Consider the following 15,923-nt stretch of genomic DNA (forward strand, 5'->3'; position numbering starts at 1 on the left):
AATAGACTATTACGTAGTATTTAGATACCGTAAAAATCAAAAGAGCCTGACATAACTTTACGAGCAATAGAGCCAGTCGACATATTTGCATATATTTAGGATTTAGGGCCTTATCGTAATTTAGTTTAGTTTTTCATAAATAATTTATATTTATTATATTTGTTTAGTCGTTGTAAATTAAATTAATTAAGTATTATATTTTTAAAAGTAGTTATAATAAATCTACATCTGTTGTATATGCGTTTTTCGTCGTAGTCTAATAGGAACAATATATTAATAAATATGTAGGTAATATTTATTTTTAAGTAAGTACAGAAACGACACTACTCAAAAATTTATAAGGGTAAAAAGTAAAAAATAAATCTACTAACCTTTTCTTTTAAAGTGTGTAAACGATAATATTTATACAGGGTGTCAGTGACATCGTAACGAAAACTTTAAGGGATGATTCAGGCCATGATTCTGAGTTGATATCAAGTGGAATTTTCCGTCGCAAAAGTATGGAACGGAAAGTAATTTAAATAAGCTCTAAAATTTTCATGACTTCTCCGACAGGAAATTCCACTTGATATCAACTCAAATCATGGTCTGAATCATCCCCTTCAGTATTCGTTACAGTGTCACTAACACCCATACCTACTTGTATGGCTACTGTATGTACTTGTATGGGGTGTAAGTGTCATCGTAACGAATACTGAGAGGGATGATTCAGCTGATTATTCTGAGTTAATATCAAGTGGAATTTTCCATCGCAAAAGTATAGAATTGAAAATAATTAAAAAAAAACTAAAAAAATAACATGAATTTTGCGACGGAAAATTCCACTTGATATTAACTCAGAATCATGGTCTGAATCATCCCCCTTAGTATTCGTTACGATGTCACTAACACCCTGTTTAGTTTTATTGGCTCAAACATTAATAACACTGGCAAGCCTTCTGACACAGAAACAATCTACTAACGTTAGCAAAGTTGATTTACATAATTAGGAGGGCTTACCCCAAGTAAATAGAAATGGGAAGCTAGAACAGAAAGATTGGGGTAAAACATAAATACGGTCCTGTATTGGGCTGGTTTTCCTTTCGCGGGTTGGAAGGTCAGTCAGGCAGTCGCTTCTGTAAAAAATCGGACCTGTGAAATCTTCAGGTTAGGTAAGTGGACCCTGTGAGAAACGGGATAATGCTAGGGGGAGATATACAGGATGTTAGTGACGTCTCTAACACTGTACGGAAAGATCCAGACCGTAATTCTGAACTAATATCAAGTGGATTTTTCCGTCGCAAAACTCATAAAAATGTTTAATTAAAATTATTTTTAATTTCATAATTTTGCGACTTAAATTCCACTTGATATTAACTCAGAATCTTGAGGGATGATTTCAAAATCATGAGGGATGTCCTAAAACGGATATGATGAACCTTATGGTGATAAGAGATCAGAATATTACTCATAACATTGTCCACCATGTTACCGGACCGGGCCTGTCAAATCTTCAGGTTAGGTAAGCGGACCTTGTGAAAAACGGGATAATGCTAAGGAGATGATTATGATTGTCCATCATATTAGCTAGGAGCCTTATTAAAACCCTTTTTAATTTTTGAGTAATATTATCAAAAATGTACCTATATAAACTATTTATATAAAATAAATAATAATAAACCTATAGATGCGAAGAAAAAAACTGAAAAGTGTAAACTGATTTCCTGCCCTTAGCATATCGTAAATAATATGGTTGTTATCTGTTTCTTTATAGTTTATAAACGCAAGAACACCATCTAGTATCATATAGTAAATATTATAACAAATATATATATATATATATCTATAAATATACATCGTGTATGTATTTATCTAAGAGTTAAATAAAATGCCAAATAATTACGATGAGTTTTATTCTAAAGCCTTGTGTCGACTAGGTAAGTACGAATCTAATAGGTAGAGTTGCATTATGTTGCAATATATTTTTATTTCTACTAAGATTTCTATAAGAAACAGTTTTTAACAAGATTTTAAATTAAAAAATAACACGTCACAGTAGTAGCGCTGAAATGAATCACACTGGTCTTTAGCACGAAAACATAAAAAAGACGACTGGCTAAATAAACAAAAAAAAAAAATTACATTTTGTATTTTTTTAATAATAAGTATATTTTCAATAATTTTCTTTTCAATGTACCATTTCTTTATTGTTTATTTTTTTATGTATATTTGTACGCCTGCATGCAGGCCGAACACATCACAACATTGTTTTTTGAATTATTTTACCACCTTTTTTGTATTCTATATGTTCTCGCAAATAAATTGATTTGATTTGATTTGATTTGGCTTGACAAAAGGAGCGGGTTCAAATCCCGCCGGAGAATGAAATCGTCTTCAGCACACAATATCTAAAAGTCTACCTAAATGTATGCATAAAACTTTATTATAATAAACACAAAATCCAATAACTTTTAACAAAGCAAAAAATCCCAGTGCTAACAATCGAATAAAAGACGCAATAATTACGTTAAAGTGAACGTCAAACAGTGAAGTGAAACATTATACATAATCGTGCACGAATAACTTTGACTCGATGCGTTGGCGCACACAAGATCATACGGGTTATTCTGCAACGACAAACATACATACAACATAAATTATAACAGTAATATAATAATAATTTCAAAGTTCAAAGTGCTTTATTTGTGAGAATATAGGTACAAAATGATGATGAATGATGATGATGATGATGAATGATTTGATGGTATGAAATGATGATGCTGATAAATTTTCAAAACTTAAGTCACTGTAGTCCTGTACACTAGCTCGCTTTTCAAACGGGGAGCGCCGGTTCGATTCCCTGTACGTAGTTATTAATTTCACTAACACCACACCCCGAACACTTCATACAAACAACCTCGTTTTACACAGACAGCACACATTGACGTAATACACGTGCGTATGTGTGTGTGACGTCTGACGCCATACGATTGAAGACTAAACTATGTTCGAGGAGGGGTGAAGTAAACCTAGTTCAGCCGCTGGTGGGGAGCGGAGAGTTGCCGTTCTATACGTAGTATTATTCATTAGTCTATGCTAACACGTCTTCAGAGTGTATCCCGTCTGAAGGATGAGTTACGAAAAAGAAAAACAGCCAGTTCGTAAGAGGCAGTTTTGTTGAAGTTTTTTCTAAGATTTCTTCTTTCCGATCTTTAGGGAATATAACAAATATATATAACACTATGATTTTGCAATTAAACATAAAACCAAAAGAATATGTTTGCTTACTCAAATAGTAAGGGGAACTGTCAAAATTTAAGAACACTCAACAGTAGCGACACCTGATGGAAGAAATAGACAGTATTTATCCTCATTGAAAACACGAAATAAAAACCATTTCAATTTATACACTTTGTCTGAGTAATGTGTAGAGAATGCCCCAGCTTCCAAACAAGGTCTTAACCAGTAAGATTCTATCTCCTGCGCCACACACTCGCTCACAATTAGCACTGATAACAATTGATAACAGTGATAACGTAAAGACATGCCTCAAAGCCTTTGAAGGCTTCACTAATAATAGTATCAAAAATTTTGCGACACTGTGCGCGAAGGAAAAATTTTGTGATTTTCAACTTTTTATTTGTGATTTTACATTAGTTGGGAGTGACTTGTTTGTACGTTAGTGTTTGTGACTGCTGTTTAGAGTTATCTGGGAGAGATTTCAATTCATTTATAAGTCTGCCTTTTGTTGGCGTGGTTAAACTGTTTACGTAACTTTAATCCTTATAAGAAAGGTCTTCCAAGCAATCTGTAAGTGTAAATAGACTTGTGTATAGATAAACAGAAAATGCATACTTTCTAGAAGTAACGCGAAGAATGATTCATAAAGTAACTTATACATAATACAGACGCAAAATATCCATAAAAGTTATTGTTGTCAACGTTATCAATATGGAACAAGAAAACTTAATAAAAGATACAGAATTCGAACAAATTAACCAAGTGTACGACGAATGTTTAAACTACCTCAAAAACATCAAGGAAAAAAATATAACCCAATATGAAACAAGATTCAATGAGGACAATAATTTCAACAAATCCGACGACGACCCCGAATATGAAACCATAGATAACCGCGAAGAAAATATTAAAGAAGAAAGAGTTTATGAAGACACAGGATTCAAAGTAGAAAATGAAAGAATAAAAGAATTTAAAGAAACAAAATCAGATAGGTTGCGCAGATTGTCACAGCAGCTTCCTAAAATTATTATAACGCAAAGTAATTCCAGTTTAAATGTGAAGAAAGGTGATGAGGAGAGATTGGTGAAGGGAGTAAAAAGGACGAAAGATGGACAACCGAAGACAGAAAAGAAGATTGCAGCTAATAAGTAAGTTATAAAAGAAAATTTTAAATTGTCTAGTTCGTATTTTTAATTCTTGATGATTATTTTGATGCAGCATGCAACTTCTCTTCACACTTGTCTAAAATAAAAATACTGCTTAAAATACAAATTTTAGAAAAGTAGTATTAATCACTATTAAGAAGATGAAATAAAAACTGAAATAGTTAGCTTGAAAATATGACTAAAATATGACTCATCATCTCTTCAAGAATGAATCATGATTCATTGGATTAATTATCCAAAGGATTTAAGCTTCCTTAAACCATAAGCCAAGGCTCTTGACTGACTTTCTGAAATTAATCTTCTTAATCTGGCTAAGTAAAATAGGTTAATGCAAAGAAGTAGATAAGTAAGGACTGGGGCCAAAAAAGAAAAAGAAAATTGCTTCAGCGGTATGTTTTCAAGTTGAAAGACTTCAAGGATCAATATTTGTATGTGCAATGAGATGATCATCAAACTGTCTTCATATGTTATTACTGTAAGGGATATGAATATCACACGCTGCCAATACTGACCTCACCGATGACGGGAGGTCATGTAGTCTACATTAATCGTCACTTTCAATTCTACTTTTGCTTGGCGCTAATCGGCAGATATTAATCATATTTGTGTGTACTTACCTGGTAAAAATATATTTTGATTCCTTGTTTTTTTATTAGCCTACTTCGAGACGGTTTTGTCAACCATAGTCCTTTCAGATGGATCCCCTATTGTACAGGGTTTGTGCCTATTTGTGAAATCTACAACCCTGTCAAAGAAAGTGTGATTCGAATGAATCTTCAGTACTAACTATTAATTCCTTCCAGTGGTATCCGTCCACCCCTGGTTCGCACTAGGGGTGGTTACAGCGATTTCCCAAAGCGTCTGGTCTCCAAGGGTGGCATTGAGAATGTGGCATTGATCTCCAACGTCCCCTTCGAGAAGATACGTCTGCTTAACGATACCTTTCATACTTTGGTAAGTGAAAGAAATAAAGACACTTACTTATATTATTTTTGGAGATTTAAGTAATAATTTTGTTAATACATCGCCAGGGCTAAAAACACGTAAACGTATTAAGTAAAATTCAAGCAAATATCTGTGGTTACAACTTGGACAAGCTAAGAATCATTCTGTTGATAAATAACATGACCAAAACGTTGGATAAATACTTGATTAACTTTTGAATTTGTAAATGCTATTGAAGCAAATCGTTGTAAGGTGAATCACGCTTACCTAGCAAATGCATTATACCAATTTGGAAAAACAGACGACGGCAGAAAGTTCTAGTACTTTGCTGTTTGCGTTAAAAAGGAGAAGGCAAAACGGAGAAGGCGAATTGCTGGTATATCCACAACATAAGGATGAAATAACTGCCGACGTGTAGTTGTCCGTAGATGGAATGGAGTGGATGGAATTAACCCGTGAAGTTCCTGCGCACCCTCACTTGATTTTATTTAACAAATTCTTTCCCCAGATCAACCTGCGTTGGCGATGGATCGTGTTGGGCACGGTTGTCGTGCATTTCACCATCTGGTTGGTGTTCGCTGTGTTCTGGTACATCACTGCGCTCGCGCACTATGACTTCGCGCCTGACCCTCCCCTGAAGACCTGCGTCACCGGGGGCACCGACTTCCTCACCATATTCTTAGCTTCAGTTGAGGCACAGGTTAGTCTTATCGTCGTCAAGTTAGATAGGTAGCTAAGTACTCGTATAGCTGTTTCTTCTTCAATGGTATTCACTGCTTGGCCGGGCAAATAGGAACGTCAAAGATTGGGAAATATTCACTTATTAACTAGTCTGTTAACTTGTCCATTTGTTCACTTATTCATCTGTTAACTTGTTCCCTTGTTCTAAAAAAGTCACATTGTAGCAATTCTTCTTAAAATTGCTATTTGGCATCAATTTTTAATGCGCAAATGTCAAATAGCGATATTGCTTTTTTAGATGAACTGCTTACATTGAAGCCTTTAGACCACACCTTAGTATTTTTAACGATCACGAAACAAAACAAACCTACATACATAGTTGTAAGTGGCATATACTTATCGTTACTCTTAATATGATAGTCACGACAAATACACAAAATAAATCTTCCTGCAATTTAAAACCAGACCACAGATGACATCATTGCACCATTGGGCCATCTGTCATTGTTATTTTGGACCTTAAATAGTCTAAAGCCAGATAAAAATAACCTTACGCATATCATGCAATGCGTAGTATCATTTTGGACAGACAGGAAACTGCGATTTCTTACGATCGTTGAGTTAAATGGCTCTATTAAGAAGATCTCTAACCATTTTTTTTTCTATCGTGTGGGTTGTAACCAAACCCAGAAACCCGATATCAGGGTTACTATTGACGAAACTCATACGACGACTATATACTTACATTTTTAGAAAGTTTTAGACCTCAATGCTGACTCACTTCATGGCTTCCGTAAAAGCACTATTGATAATATCTGGTTTAAATAAATCTACTCACTTATTGTTAGTAATAGTAATATATTTGTGTGACGCTCTGTCGCGGGGCCACCAACTCCAATTCTATCTAAGACGATAAAAAATAATGTACGTACCATGTACATAGTGTACGTGAAAAGATTTTAACTTTTACATACATACATATACATAAACTCACGCCCGTAATCCCTAATTGGGTGGGCAGAGCCACAAGTAATCAAAGACAACTTGCAGCCGCTGTTGATACGAAGTCCAAAGATGGATATGATGAACCTTATGGTGATAAGGGATCAGCCTATCGCCCATAACATTAGTCCATCATGTTAGAGGACACAATCCCTCTGTCGGTTTTTACGACATGCCCGGGAAGAGAAGCAGCTGAACGTGTTCTATGTTTTTTATATGCTCCCAGAACAGCATAGAAGCATGTGCATTTTAACTTTTAAACAACAGTTTTGTCTAAAGGTACTTACCCACTTTCTTTTTTATATCAATACATGCTGTGTTTACTTATAATTAGTCACTACATTTAGCTTATAAGTTGCAAATGTGCTACTTATTAAATTGTATTAATGTGTAAGTGATTGTTAGTAAACCAAAAAAACAAAAACAAGAATTCTAATATACTTTATTGCACCAAAATAAAAGAAGATAGTTACACTTGACTAGATACTTACACTAGTAAGTCCAACGGATTAACGTGGCTTTCACCTTACTTACCTGTAGAGCAACACGGACTTCCCTTTGTACCAGAGCGCAATTTTTTTTTGCCATGTCCCCTCCGGTTTTCGAACTCGGGGCCTCCGCATCCTGAGCTCAACACGCAAACATGAGTTTATGTACTTATAAGGTGTATAAAGATCTTGTTTGATGTTGATAATTTCTCCAGAGGAAGTCACATTCGTCGTAGATTGAATGGAATGATTCAATTCTCTCCATAATGAGGAACTGAGTAATAAGTCCCGTTTACCAGATTCTTGCTTTCGACAGGCTCAGGATATTGACAATCGTCCCTGGGCAATCATCGCATTTCTGAATACAATGAATGATAATTTACTTGATCATCAATTATTAGATTTAACGTGTAGCTATCACAATTTGAATTCAGAATAAGTATCATGCTTTATTGTTTTGTTAGTTCTAAATTCAAATTCTGATATTCAATAAATCTAATAATTGATGAACATGAAAATTAGCATTCGGTTGACTATTGTATGCAGTTGACTATTGCCTACCTATCTTTCGATATGAGATAGCGTTTATAAATACAAAGTGTACAGTCATGAGAAATATCATGTACCCACTTTAGAACGCTGTCGCACTATAATATTTGACATTTAATGAGACTTACGAAAGCTAATATAATAGTAAGGCTAGGAGGGGAAGTAAGACCTAGAAGGACTTACATTGATAAAATTAGAGATGTTCTTAGAAAAGGTTTAGTATGATCTACTATGAAGCGGCGTGCGTATATGAAGCGATTGATGAATGTGGAGGAAGCAAGAGAAGTGTGTCAGGATGGAAGCAAATGGAAATCTATAGTCTCTGCTTACCCCGGTGATAAAATTGAGTTTATGTATGTATATATCTAATTTGTCAAAAAAGTTAATGTGACATGGTTTCAAAGTGTATGCATATTAGTACTCGTGACCGTACTAGTGAGATAGGGCCCTAAGTGACGTATTTTGTCGTATATTTGTATAACAATATTTTATGTTTAGTTTTTTAAAGTACGTCTAGGGCCCTGTGCCGAGGTTTTTCTTGCAGCTTCTTTTTCCCGGCTATACAGGTTGTGAGCTGCAGTAGTTTTAGGCGGATGAGACGTTCGTTATGTAAAAATTGACGATTCAAAGTGTAACTATGTTACCTACTGAATAAAGATATTTTTGAATTTGAATATTATACTATTTGCCTTTCATTATACATTTTGCCTTTTATTATACTATTTGGAGGAGCTCGGTGGCGCAGCGGTTAACGCGCTCGGTCTGCGATTATTGAAGTAAAGCAACTTTCGCAAAGGCCGGTCATTGGATGGGTGACCACAAAAAAAAAGTTTTCATTTCGAGCTCCTCCGTGCTTCGGAAGGCACGTTAAGCCGTTGGTCCCGGCTGCATTAGCAGTCATTAATAACCACCAATCCGCACTGGGCCCGCGTGATGGTTTAAGGCCCAATCTCCCTATCCATCCATAGGGAAGGCCCGTGCCCCAGCAGTGGGGACGTTAATGGGCTGATGATGACTATTTGCCTGTTTCAGACTACAATCGGGTTTGGAGACCGCGCCATAGATGAGGAATGTCCAGAGTCGATATTTCTCTTCATTATGCAGGTAACTTTACCAATTAAAAAAGAAACTTAACACGTTCACTGTGAATGAACCACATATGAGCCAATAAATTTGAAACTATGTCGAAAAATAACAATGCACGTGAGGGGTTCATATGTAATTTTCAGTTACTCAGTGAACGTGTTAATAGAAGAACAATTTGATTTTCTTAATAGTTTTTGTTTTTCGTTCGTCTGTCGTTACAGTGTGTGAGAAAATCCCCATTCCTGTCTCGTTGTAAAGACCAGACTAAGTAGTAGGTAGGTAATTTAGGTAGCTATTTGTAATGTAGGTATTTTTGATTCCGATGTAATGAATGGTTATTTATTATGATAAAAATGCTCCATCCAAATACTGCACTCCTCAAACAAGAGGTAGGTACATCGATCGCAAAATGAACTGAGGATCACCCACACTTCACTTGCACTTTCTCTGTAGGTATGTGTGTGAGGGTATGTGCGTATTGTATCGGAGACTAAAATATAGAAATATTCTTGCTTTCCAGCTGATCCTTGGTACAGGGCTCTCAGGAGTGCTCACTTGTGTGGTGTATGCTAAACTGACTCGCCCGGAGAAGCTGTCCCGGGATGGTGTCGGGTTTAGCAAGAAAGCTGTTGTGAGTACCTATTTACTGTAGAACTCGAAACATTTCCGAATTTTTATTTAACAAGACTTAAGTAGGTATAATTAACACGTTCACTGTGTAACTGAAAATGTGTGTGTTTCGATTTCTTTATGTGTAGCATATTGATGAAATATTATCCCTACCCTTTCCGTCATAGCAATTTTGAAATATAGCAATTTTTTACAAGTGCTGTGAAAGTTCCTGCAGGCGTTTCTATATTTCCAGATCGGCATGAGGGATGGTCAACTGTGCTTGATGATGCGCGCGTGGGACCTAAACTACGACCATATTATATGTTCCGAGTTCAATGCGCATTTTGTTAATACACACAGGTAAATAGTGTTTAATGGTCCGGTCAAGGAGTTAATACATATGCGGCAAGTCACGTTAAAAAATATTTAATTAAATGACCTGCTGCAATCTGCTCACCCTATTAGGGATCATGGTGAGAGTTTTAGTATATGTATATTATATGTTCACTTTAAAAAATACATTTCCTCCTTAACTATATTTCTCTAGGACTAAAGAAGGTGAGATAATCCGCTACTACGCACGAGGTCTGCCGCTGCAGCAACGACAGTTCCTGCTATGGCCTGTGACCCTGGTGCATGTGATCGATGTGGCCAGCCCCCTGTACCGATACACGCCTGACCTCGTGGCTAATAACAAGTAAGTAACGCCTGATAAATGTATAGTAGCAAACATGCTAAGCAGAAAATAGCAATTATGCGTAATTGCTTTAAACTTTTACTCAGGCTCAGTTATTGTGGGACCGGCAGAATACGATGCATACTGTTCCTATTTCCGTAATCCGTAACTTTTTCCTGGGACGCCATAAAATTTTAAATAAAATGTATGTTAAGGTATTGAAAAGGTATTGCATATTTAATTTTACTAATAAATAAATTAAGATATATTGAAAAAAATGTGGTCCAGACAACCAGACGTCAGAATATCTGGCCACTTTCTTTATATGTTTTTTCACTGTTCGTTGAGGTACTAGATAATTTAATGTAGATACCAAATAGTATCAAAAAGGTATTGCACTTTGATAGCCTCCAAACATAAAATATCGCATTTGGTCCGGGGGTACTGACGCTCCAGCAACCCGCAGTGGAGCAGCGTGGTGGAGTACGCTCCTCCGGTTGACTGAGAGGAGGCCTGTTCCCAACAGTAGTATAGGCTGTTTATGTTATGTTACGGTATTTTAGTCTTTATAATTTAATATTTTATGTTTCAGTTATGAAATCACAGTGAGTCTAAAAGGTGCGTCTGCGTCGATGGGCACGTTCACTCAGAGCCAGACGTCGTACACGCCGCGTGAGGTCGTGTGGGGACACCGCTTTCCTCCTGTCATTAAGTACATTTCTATTTCATTCTATTCCAACTTACGTACTTAAGTCAATTTTAATCGAGTAAAATATTTGAGTCATTGCAACACTGGCCGAGATTAAAAATACAAAAAAAAAATGTTTGAAGGTGGGAGATTGTTTTTTGTTTTGGGGCTTTTTGGTGGGAAACGGGAACGGGACAGTTGCTTTCTTCATTGAATAATCTAAATAATTAATACGAAGTGGTGTTTTGTGGTTAATGATCGCATTAAGTTAGTCGGAAGACATTCGCGAGTGTTATTATATCGGAGTATTCAATAACCAAAGTGTATCTGCCTATTTTCGTTTCGTGCCAAGAAGCCGCTTCATAACTCGAAAGTTTATGCGGACTTTTGGGTTAATTCGTTTGGGGTTCGGAGTAGGAGTCTACTCCAAGGGTGGGGGCTCAGGTTTCATCATCATCACCTTTCATCATTTCATTAATCATCAAGAAAAAAAATACGTAAGACATGGCTGTATGGGCATAGTTCCCTTTGCCTTACCCTTCGGGGAAAACCAAAACAAAAAAAAAATGTTTTTTGTTTTGTCGGACGGGGATTTTGTTTTTGAGTTTAGAGGGAGGTGGAAAAAAAAATTGATTGGATATAAAATTATAAATTGTACATTTTGATTGTCAAAAGTAAAGGAAAATTATATAATGTTGTAAAATTAAAGAAGGTGAGTTTTATTATATTTCCGTGATAGCCGTGTTCGGAGAGCGCGTAACTTGCATCGTGTGTCACGGGTTTGAATCCCGTCTCGGCCTTTAAGCCACTGAAATCGTTTTTACGAGTTTGGAATCATGTTTGACCCTATATCGCTATCGACCTACTAGGACCTACTAATTCAATTTTCTTACTTATTCCAGGTATGACAGTCGCAAGCAGAAGTACGTGATAGACCACAAGAAGCTGGATGCAATCGAACCTGTAGACACTCCGCTCTGCAGCGCCAGCGAGCTTAACAGGTGGGTACTGTTTGCATCTTGATTATCACGTGCTCCGCGGTGAAAGAATACATCGTGAGGAAACCCACATAGGTACGGTCACGAGCATTAATATGTATACACTTTGGTACCATGTCACATTAACTTTTTTGACAAATTGAACTGTAAGTCTCAGTAAATGTCAAATATGTTAGTGCGACAGAGTCCTAAAGTGGGTACATTGGCTCATGACTGTACCTACCCAAGAAATTAGTTTCAAAGTTACGTGACCTAATCGTTTTCCCTTCGGGTTGGTTGGTCAGACAGACAGTCGTTCTATAATAAAACACCGGACCTGTTAATTCAGCAGGTTAGGCATTGATGTTTAAATTATAATTGTGATGTATAAGTGATAAATTATGTTACTGATCCCGTGAAAAACGGGAATTCACTAAAGAAATGATTGTCCTGATTCTAATACACACCATCTGAAACACTTCTCTCTTTTTGTGAGTTCTCTATATTAATAGAGAACTTCTGCCTAAAATTGACGTGTGTTCCATAAAAAGTCTCTTCGGTGAATAAGAAAATGACGTGTATAATTTAAAATAAAATTGTTTTGATAAGTTTGAATAGGTACTTACTTACAGGTTTCACTTGCTAACTAATTTCAAATCTTATTGCAGTTCAGTACAGGAGAAGTCGACCCCGCCGTCGCGTCCTGAAACGCCATCAAACTTCAGTGAGACGATATCGCATTTTGTGTTGGAGAGACAGTCGTCTTTCAGGAACAAAAATAAATAACACAATGGCCCCGATTCCTGCAGACACCGCCTAATTTTATTTTAAGTTATATCCGTCATTTTCATATCCGTCGAAAAGGAAAGGGACGGATGATTCACAGCTCTTAATTTTAGGAAGAATGAGTAAATGAATGAATAACCCGGGCGAATCAAAAGGTACGTCGCTGGTATGCAATCCGTTTGACGTGCTGTCTACTTAACTATGTCGGGTTATTGACGGGTGTAAAATTTTTAGACGGTTGGTTTAGATTTGTGCTTAAAATTGACGTGTGTTCCATAAATTTTATGCTTGTCGATTACCCGTCCTTTTCCTTTTCGGCGGATAAGAAAATTACAGATATAACTTAAAATAAAATTAGATGGTATTTACAGGAATTAGCACCAATGTAGGCTTAGTCAAATTTCGTGGTAGTTGTCGAGCTTTTTTAAAAACTAAACTTAGCCTATACGTCTAATCGACGGAGCTCTACAATAGAATCTGAAATTATTACTAGCTTAATTACAAAGGTAGCCTCGTATATGTAGGCGGTCTGTTCTTAGAATGTCAACCGTTGCTTAGTTGCACATCCTGTTTTTGTTATGACTTTGAATTCCTAGGAGAAAAAATGCTGACAACAGCGCAATAAGGGGAGATGACAGTGTTGGGTCCTCTACCTTGTATGGGGCACATAACATACTAAATATTACGTTCAGCTTAACAACCACATAGACTGTTAGCGATATTGTAACGAAAACTTCATGATGAATCAGACTTAGATTCTGAATTGATATCAAGAGTAAAGTAAGTGCGCAATGCAAGCAAATGTCAAATAGCAATATTGCTTTTTAGATGAATAATAATAATAATAATAATTGTTAAGATGTGGCCTTTTTAGGTGTTTAATATTTGATTTATTTTTTTGTTTTCGGTACGTATTGCAGCGTATATTGGAGTATGCTTCATACCCCCTCCTGTTGATTGAGGGGAGGCCTGTGCCCAGCATCGGGACGTAGGTATACAGGGTCTTAGCGACATCGTAACGAATACTGAGGGGGATGATTCAGACCATGTTTCTGAGTTAATATCAAGTGGAATTTTCGTGTCATAAAATTCATGACAATTTAAATGTTTTTTGAAATTATTTTCCGTTCTATACTTTTCCACTTGATATCAACTCAGAGTCATGGCCTGAATCATCCCTCAAAGTTTTCATTACGATTTCACTAACACCGTGTATTTATAGGTTGTTTAATGTTTATGTGTTTAGGTGATTCAGATTATTTTATCCCTAAATATTAAATTAAAAATGTATATTTATTCGTTTTCTTTTTTGTTTTATTTACCTTAACCACGGAACTTTGCTTAATAAGAATTGTTACATAAGTATTATAAGTATTTCTCAAAACATGTACTTATACACAACTTAGTTTAAATCCAGGTAAAAATTTGGTCTCAATTGTTAGCCGGATTGAAATTAATTGAAAGAAATGGAGGTTTTGTTGAAAAGTGGTTTTCACTATAAGGTGACCTTAGATACTTTGTGTGTGTTTTAATAAGGATAGAAACTGCCTATTTCTCCGCCTACATTTGAGCTTCTAGTTTTATCCTCATTTGGACAAGACAAGACGAAATGGGTTGGTCTTAGATTGTCTAGGTAGATCGACATCGCAAACCGACTAGATATCACTTTACCTAGATCTTATATTAATTTCATGGTAAAATGAGTAAGTACATAGCTTGTTTGAGCGCGTCATATATTAACAAGACAGTCAAGTGCTAAATGTTTTTACAAAGAAATTATTTGGAGGGTGGTATATCATTTTTTAGTATTTTTTTAAATATGGAGGAAGCAAGCTAATTTATGTTATTTATTTTTAGTGACAAATTTTGTTTTTTATTTATTTATTTATTTTCGGAAAACCAACAGCTACTTTAAACAATATATACATATAAAAATACATACGATGCAGGGGAGCCAATTATAGGTTTCCACAAATAGACATAGTACAAATCGGTCTGATAGCAAAAATTATACAATACTAAATACAAGTAAGGTGAACAAGCATAAGCACTAAACTTATTGAAAACTTATAGAAAAAACATAAAATAATAATAATAATTACACAACACTACACTACACACACACACACTAGAAATAAGGTAAACAAGCTTAAGCACTAAACTTATTAAAAACAAATGATACAAAAAAAAAAGAAAATAATAATAATAACATGTAAAAAATAATAACTAACAATTCATTATACGGTGCCAGAATAAAACATGCTGAATTAAAATAAACTATTTAAAAATAAGACGAAAGAAAAGAAAAATGTCTGCAGTAAACAAAACAACGAAGAATCAACGTTATGACGTCCCCAACCAACACTCTTTCGCCAAATTACGCTTAACTGTAAGCAAACTACAATTAAAGATATCAAGATCCAGGTATTTATTTGCGTCATTTAAGCTTCTACATGCACGCCATAGAAAACAATCCTGCCGGTAATTAGTGGATGCTGAAGGCAATGACATCGGTGTGTAAAATCTACGGGATCGAGTGGGAACACTAAATGAAAGCTTGCTAAGCAGTTCCGGGCAGTCAACGGACCCATTAGTTAGCCTCAGCAAATAAGCTATGTCCGCAATATCACGTCTCGCTTTAAGAGGTAAAAGGTGATGCTGCTTACAAATACTATAGTAAGACGAGGAACTATAAGGTTTAAATAATGTGATACATTAACTGTGCTCCTACTAACAAATTACTATTAGATATAAGTTCATATCATTAGTAGAGACTCTTTCCTGCCGACAAACTGTTTAAACAGTTTTGCGGGGCATTGATAAATTATATTTTTAGTATTAAGATTTAAAAAATAAATAAATAAAAAAGAAGTGTTTCAGGATCCAAGCAAATGGAATTCCATAGTCTCTGCTTACCCCGGTGGGAAATAGGCATGAGTTTATGTATGTATGTTGAGCAAACATACCTAGTGATACCTACGTTTATCAAGTCAACGCACTGAACGATTTGATAATCTACTCTATCAAAATAGGACAATATGCAACAAG

The 15,923-nt window shown here is 35.7% G+C and overlaps 2 protein-coding genes across 3 annotated transcripts in view; one reads left to right on the forward strand and one right to left on the reverse strand.

Moving 5' to 3' along the window:
* Positions 1-15,923, reverse strand: part of LOC126377320 (S phase cyclin A-associated protein in the endoplasmic reticulum) — a 526,515-nt gene that overhangs the window by 45,916 nt on the left and 464,676 nt on the right. The window lies entirely within an intron of this gene.
* Positions 1,958-14,179, forward strand: LOC126377351 (ATP-sensitive inward rectifier potassium channel 11-like). 2 transcript variants are annotated; one of them, XM_050025070.1, is made up of 10 exons: positions 1,958-4,367; positions 5,189-5,339; positions 5,839-6,030; positions 9,083-9,154; positions 9,657-9,767; positions 10,002-10,108; positions 10,296-10,445; positions 11,017-11,136; positions 12,015-12,113; positions 13,796-14,179. In XM_050025070.1, the coding sequence occupies exons 1-10, from the start codon at positions 3,931-3,933 to the stop codon at positions 13,830-13,832; spliced, it is 1,476 nt and encodes a 491-aa protein (XP_049881027.1). In that variant the 5' UTR covers positions 1,958-3,930; the 3' UTR covers positions 13,833-14,179. The 2 variants fall into 2 exon arrangements, with proteins under 2 accessions (XP_049881027.1, XP_049881026.1); XM_050025069.1 differs by having other exon boundaries at positions 1,967-4,367; positions 12,758-14,179.

This window comes from Pectinophora gossypiella, chromosome 23 (assembly GCF_024362695.1).
Source record: "Pectinophora gossypiella chromosome 23, ilPecGoss1.1, whole genome shotgun sequence".
Taxonomy (NCBI): Eukaryota; Metazoa; Arthropoda; class Insecta; order Lepidoptera; family Gelechiidae; genus Pectinophora; species Pectinophora gossypiella.

What these genes read in the sequence shown, in the direction of transcription:
- LOC126377351 (XM_050025069.1), top strand. Translation starts at nt 3,931, where the DNA reads ATGGAACAAGAAAACTTAATAAAAGATACAGAATTCGAACAAATTAAC. An exon ending in GGTTTAGCAAGAAAGCTGTT is followed by an intron (nt 9,768 to 10,001) that starts GTGAGTACCTAT and finishes CTATATTTCCAG; the next exon opens with ATCGGCATGAGGGATGGTCA. An exon ending in GACCTCGTGGCTAATAACAA is followed by an intron (nt 10,446 to 11,016) that starts GTAAGTAACGCC and finishes TTTATGTTTCAG; the next exon opens with TTATGAAATCACAGTGAGTC.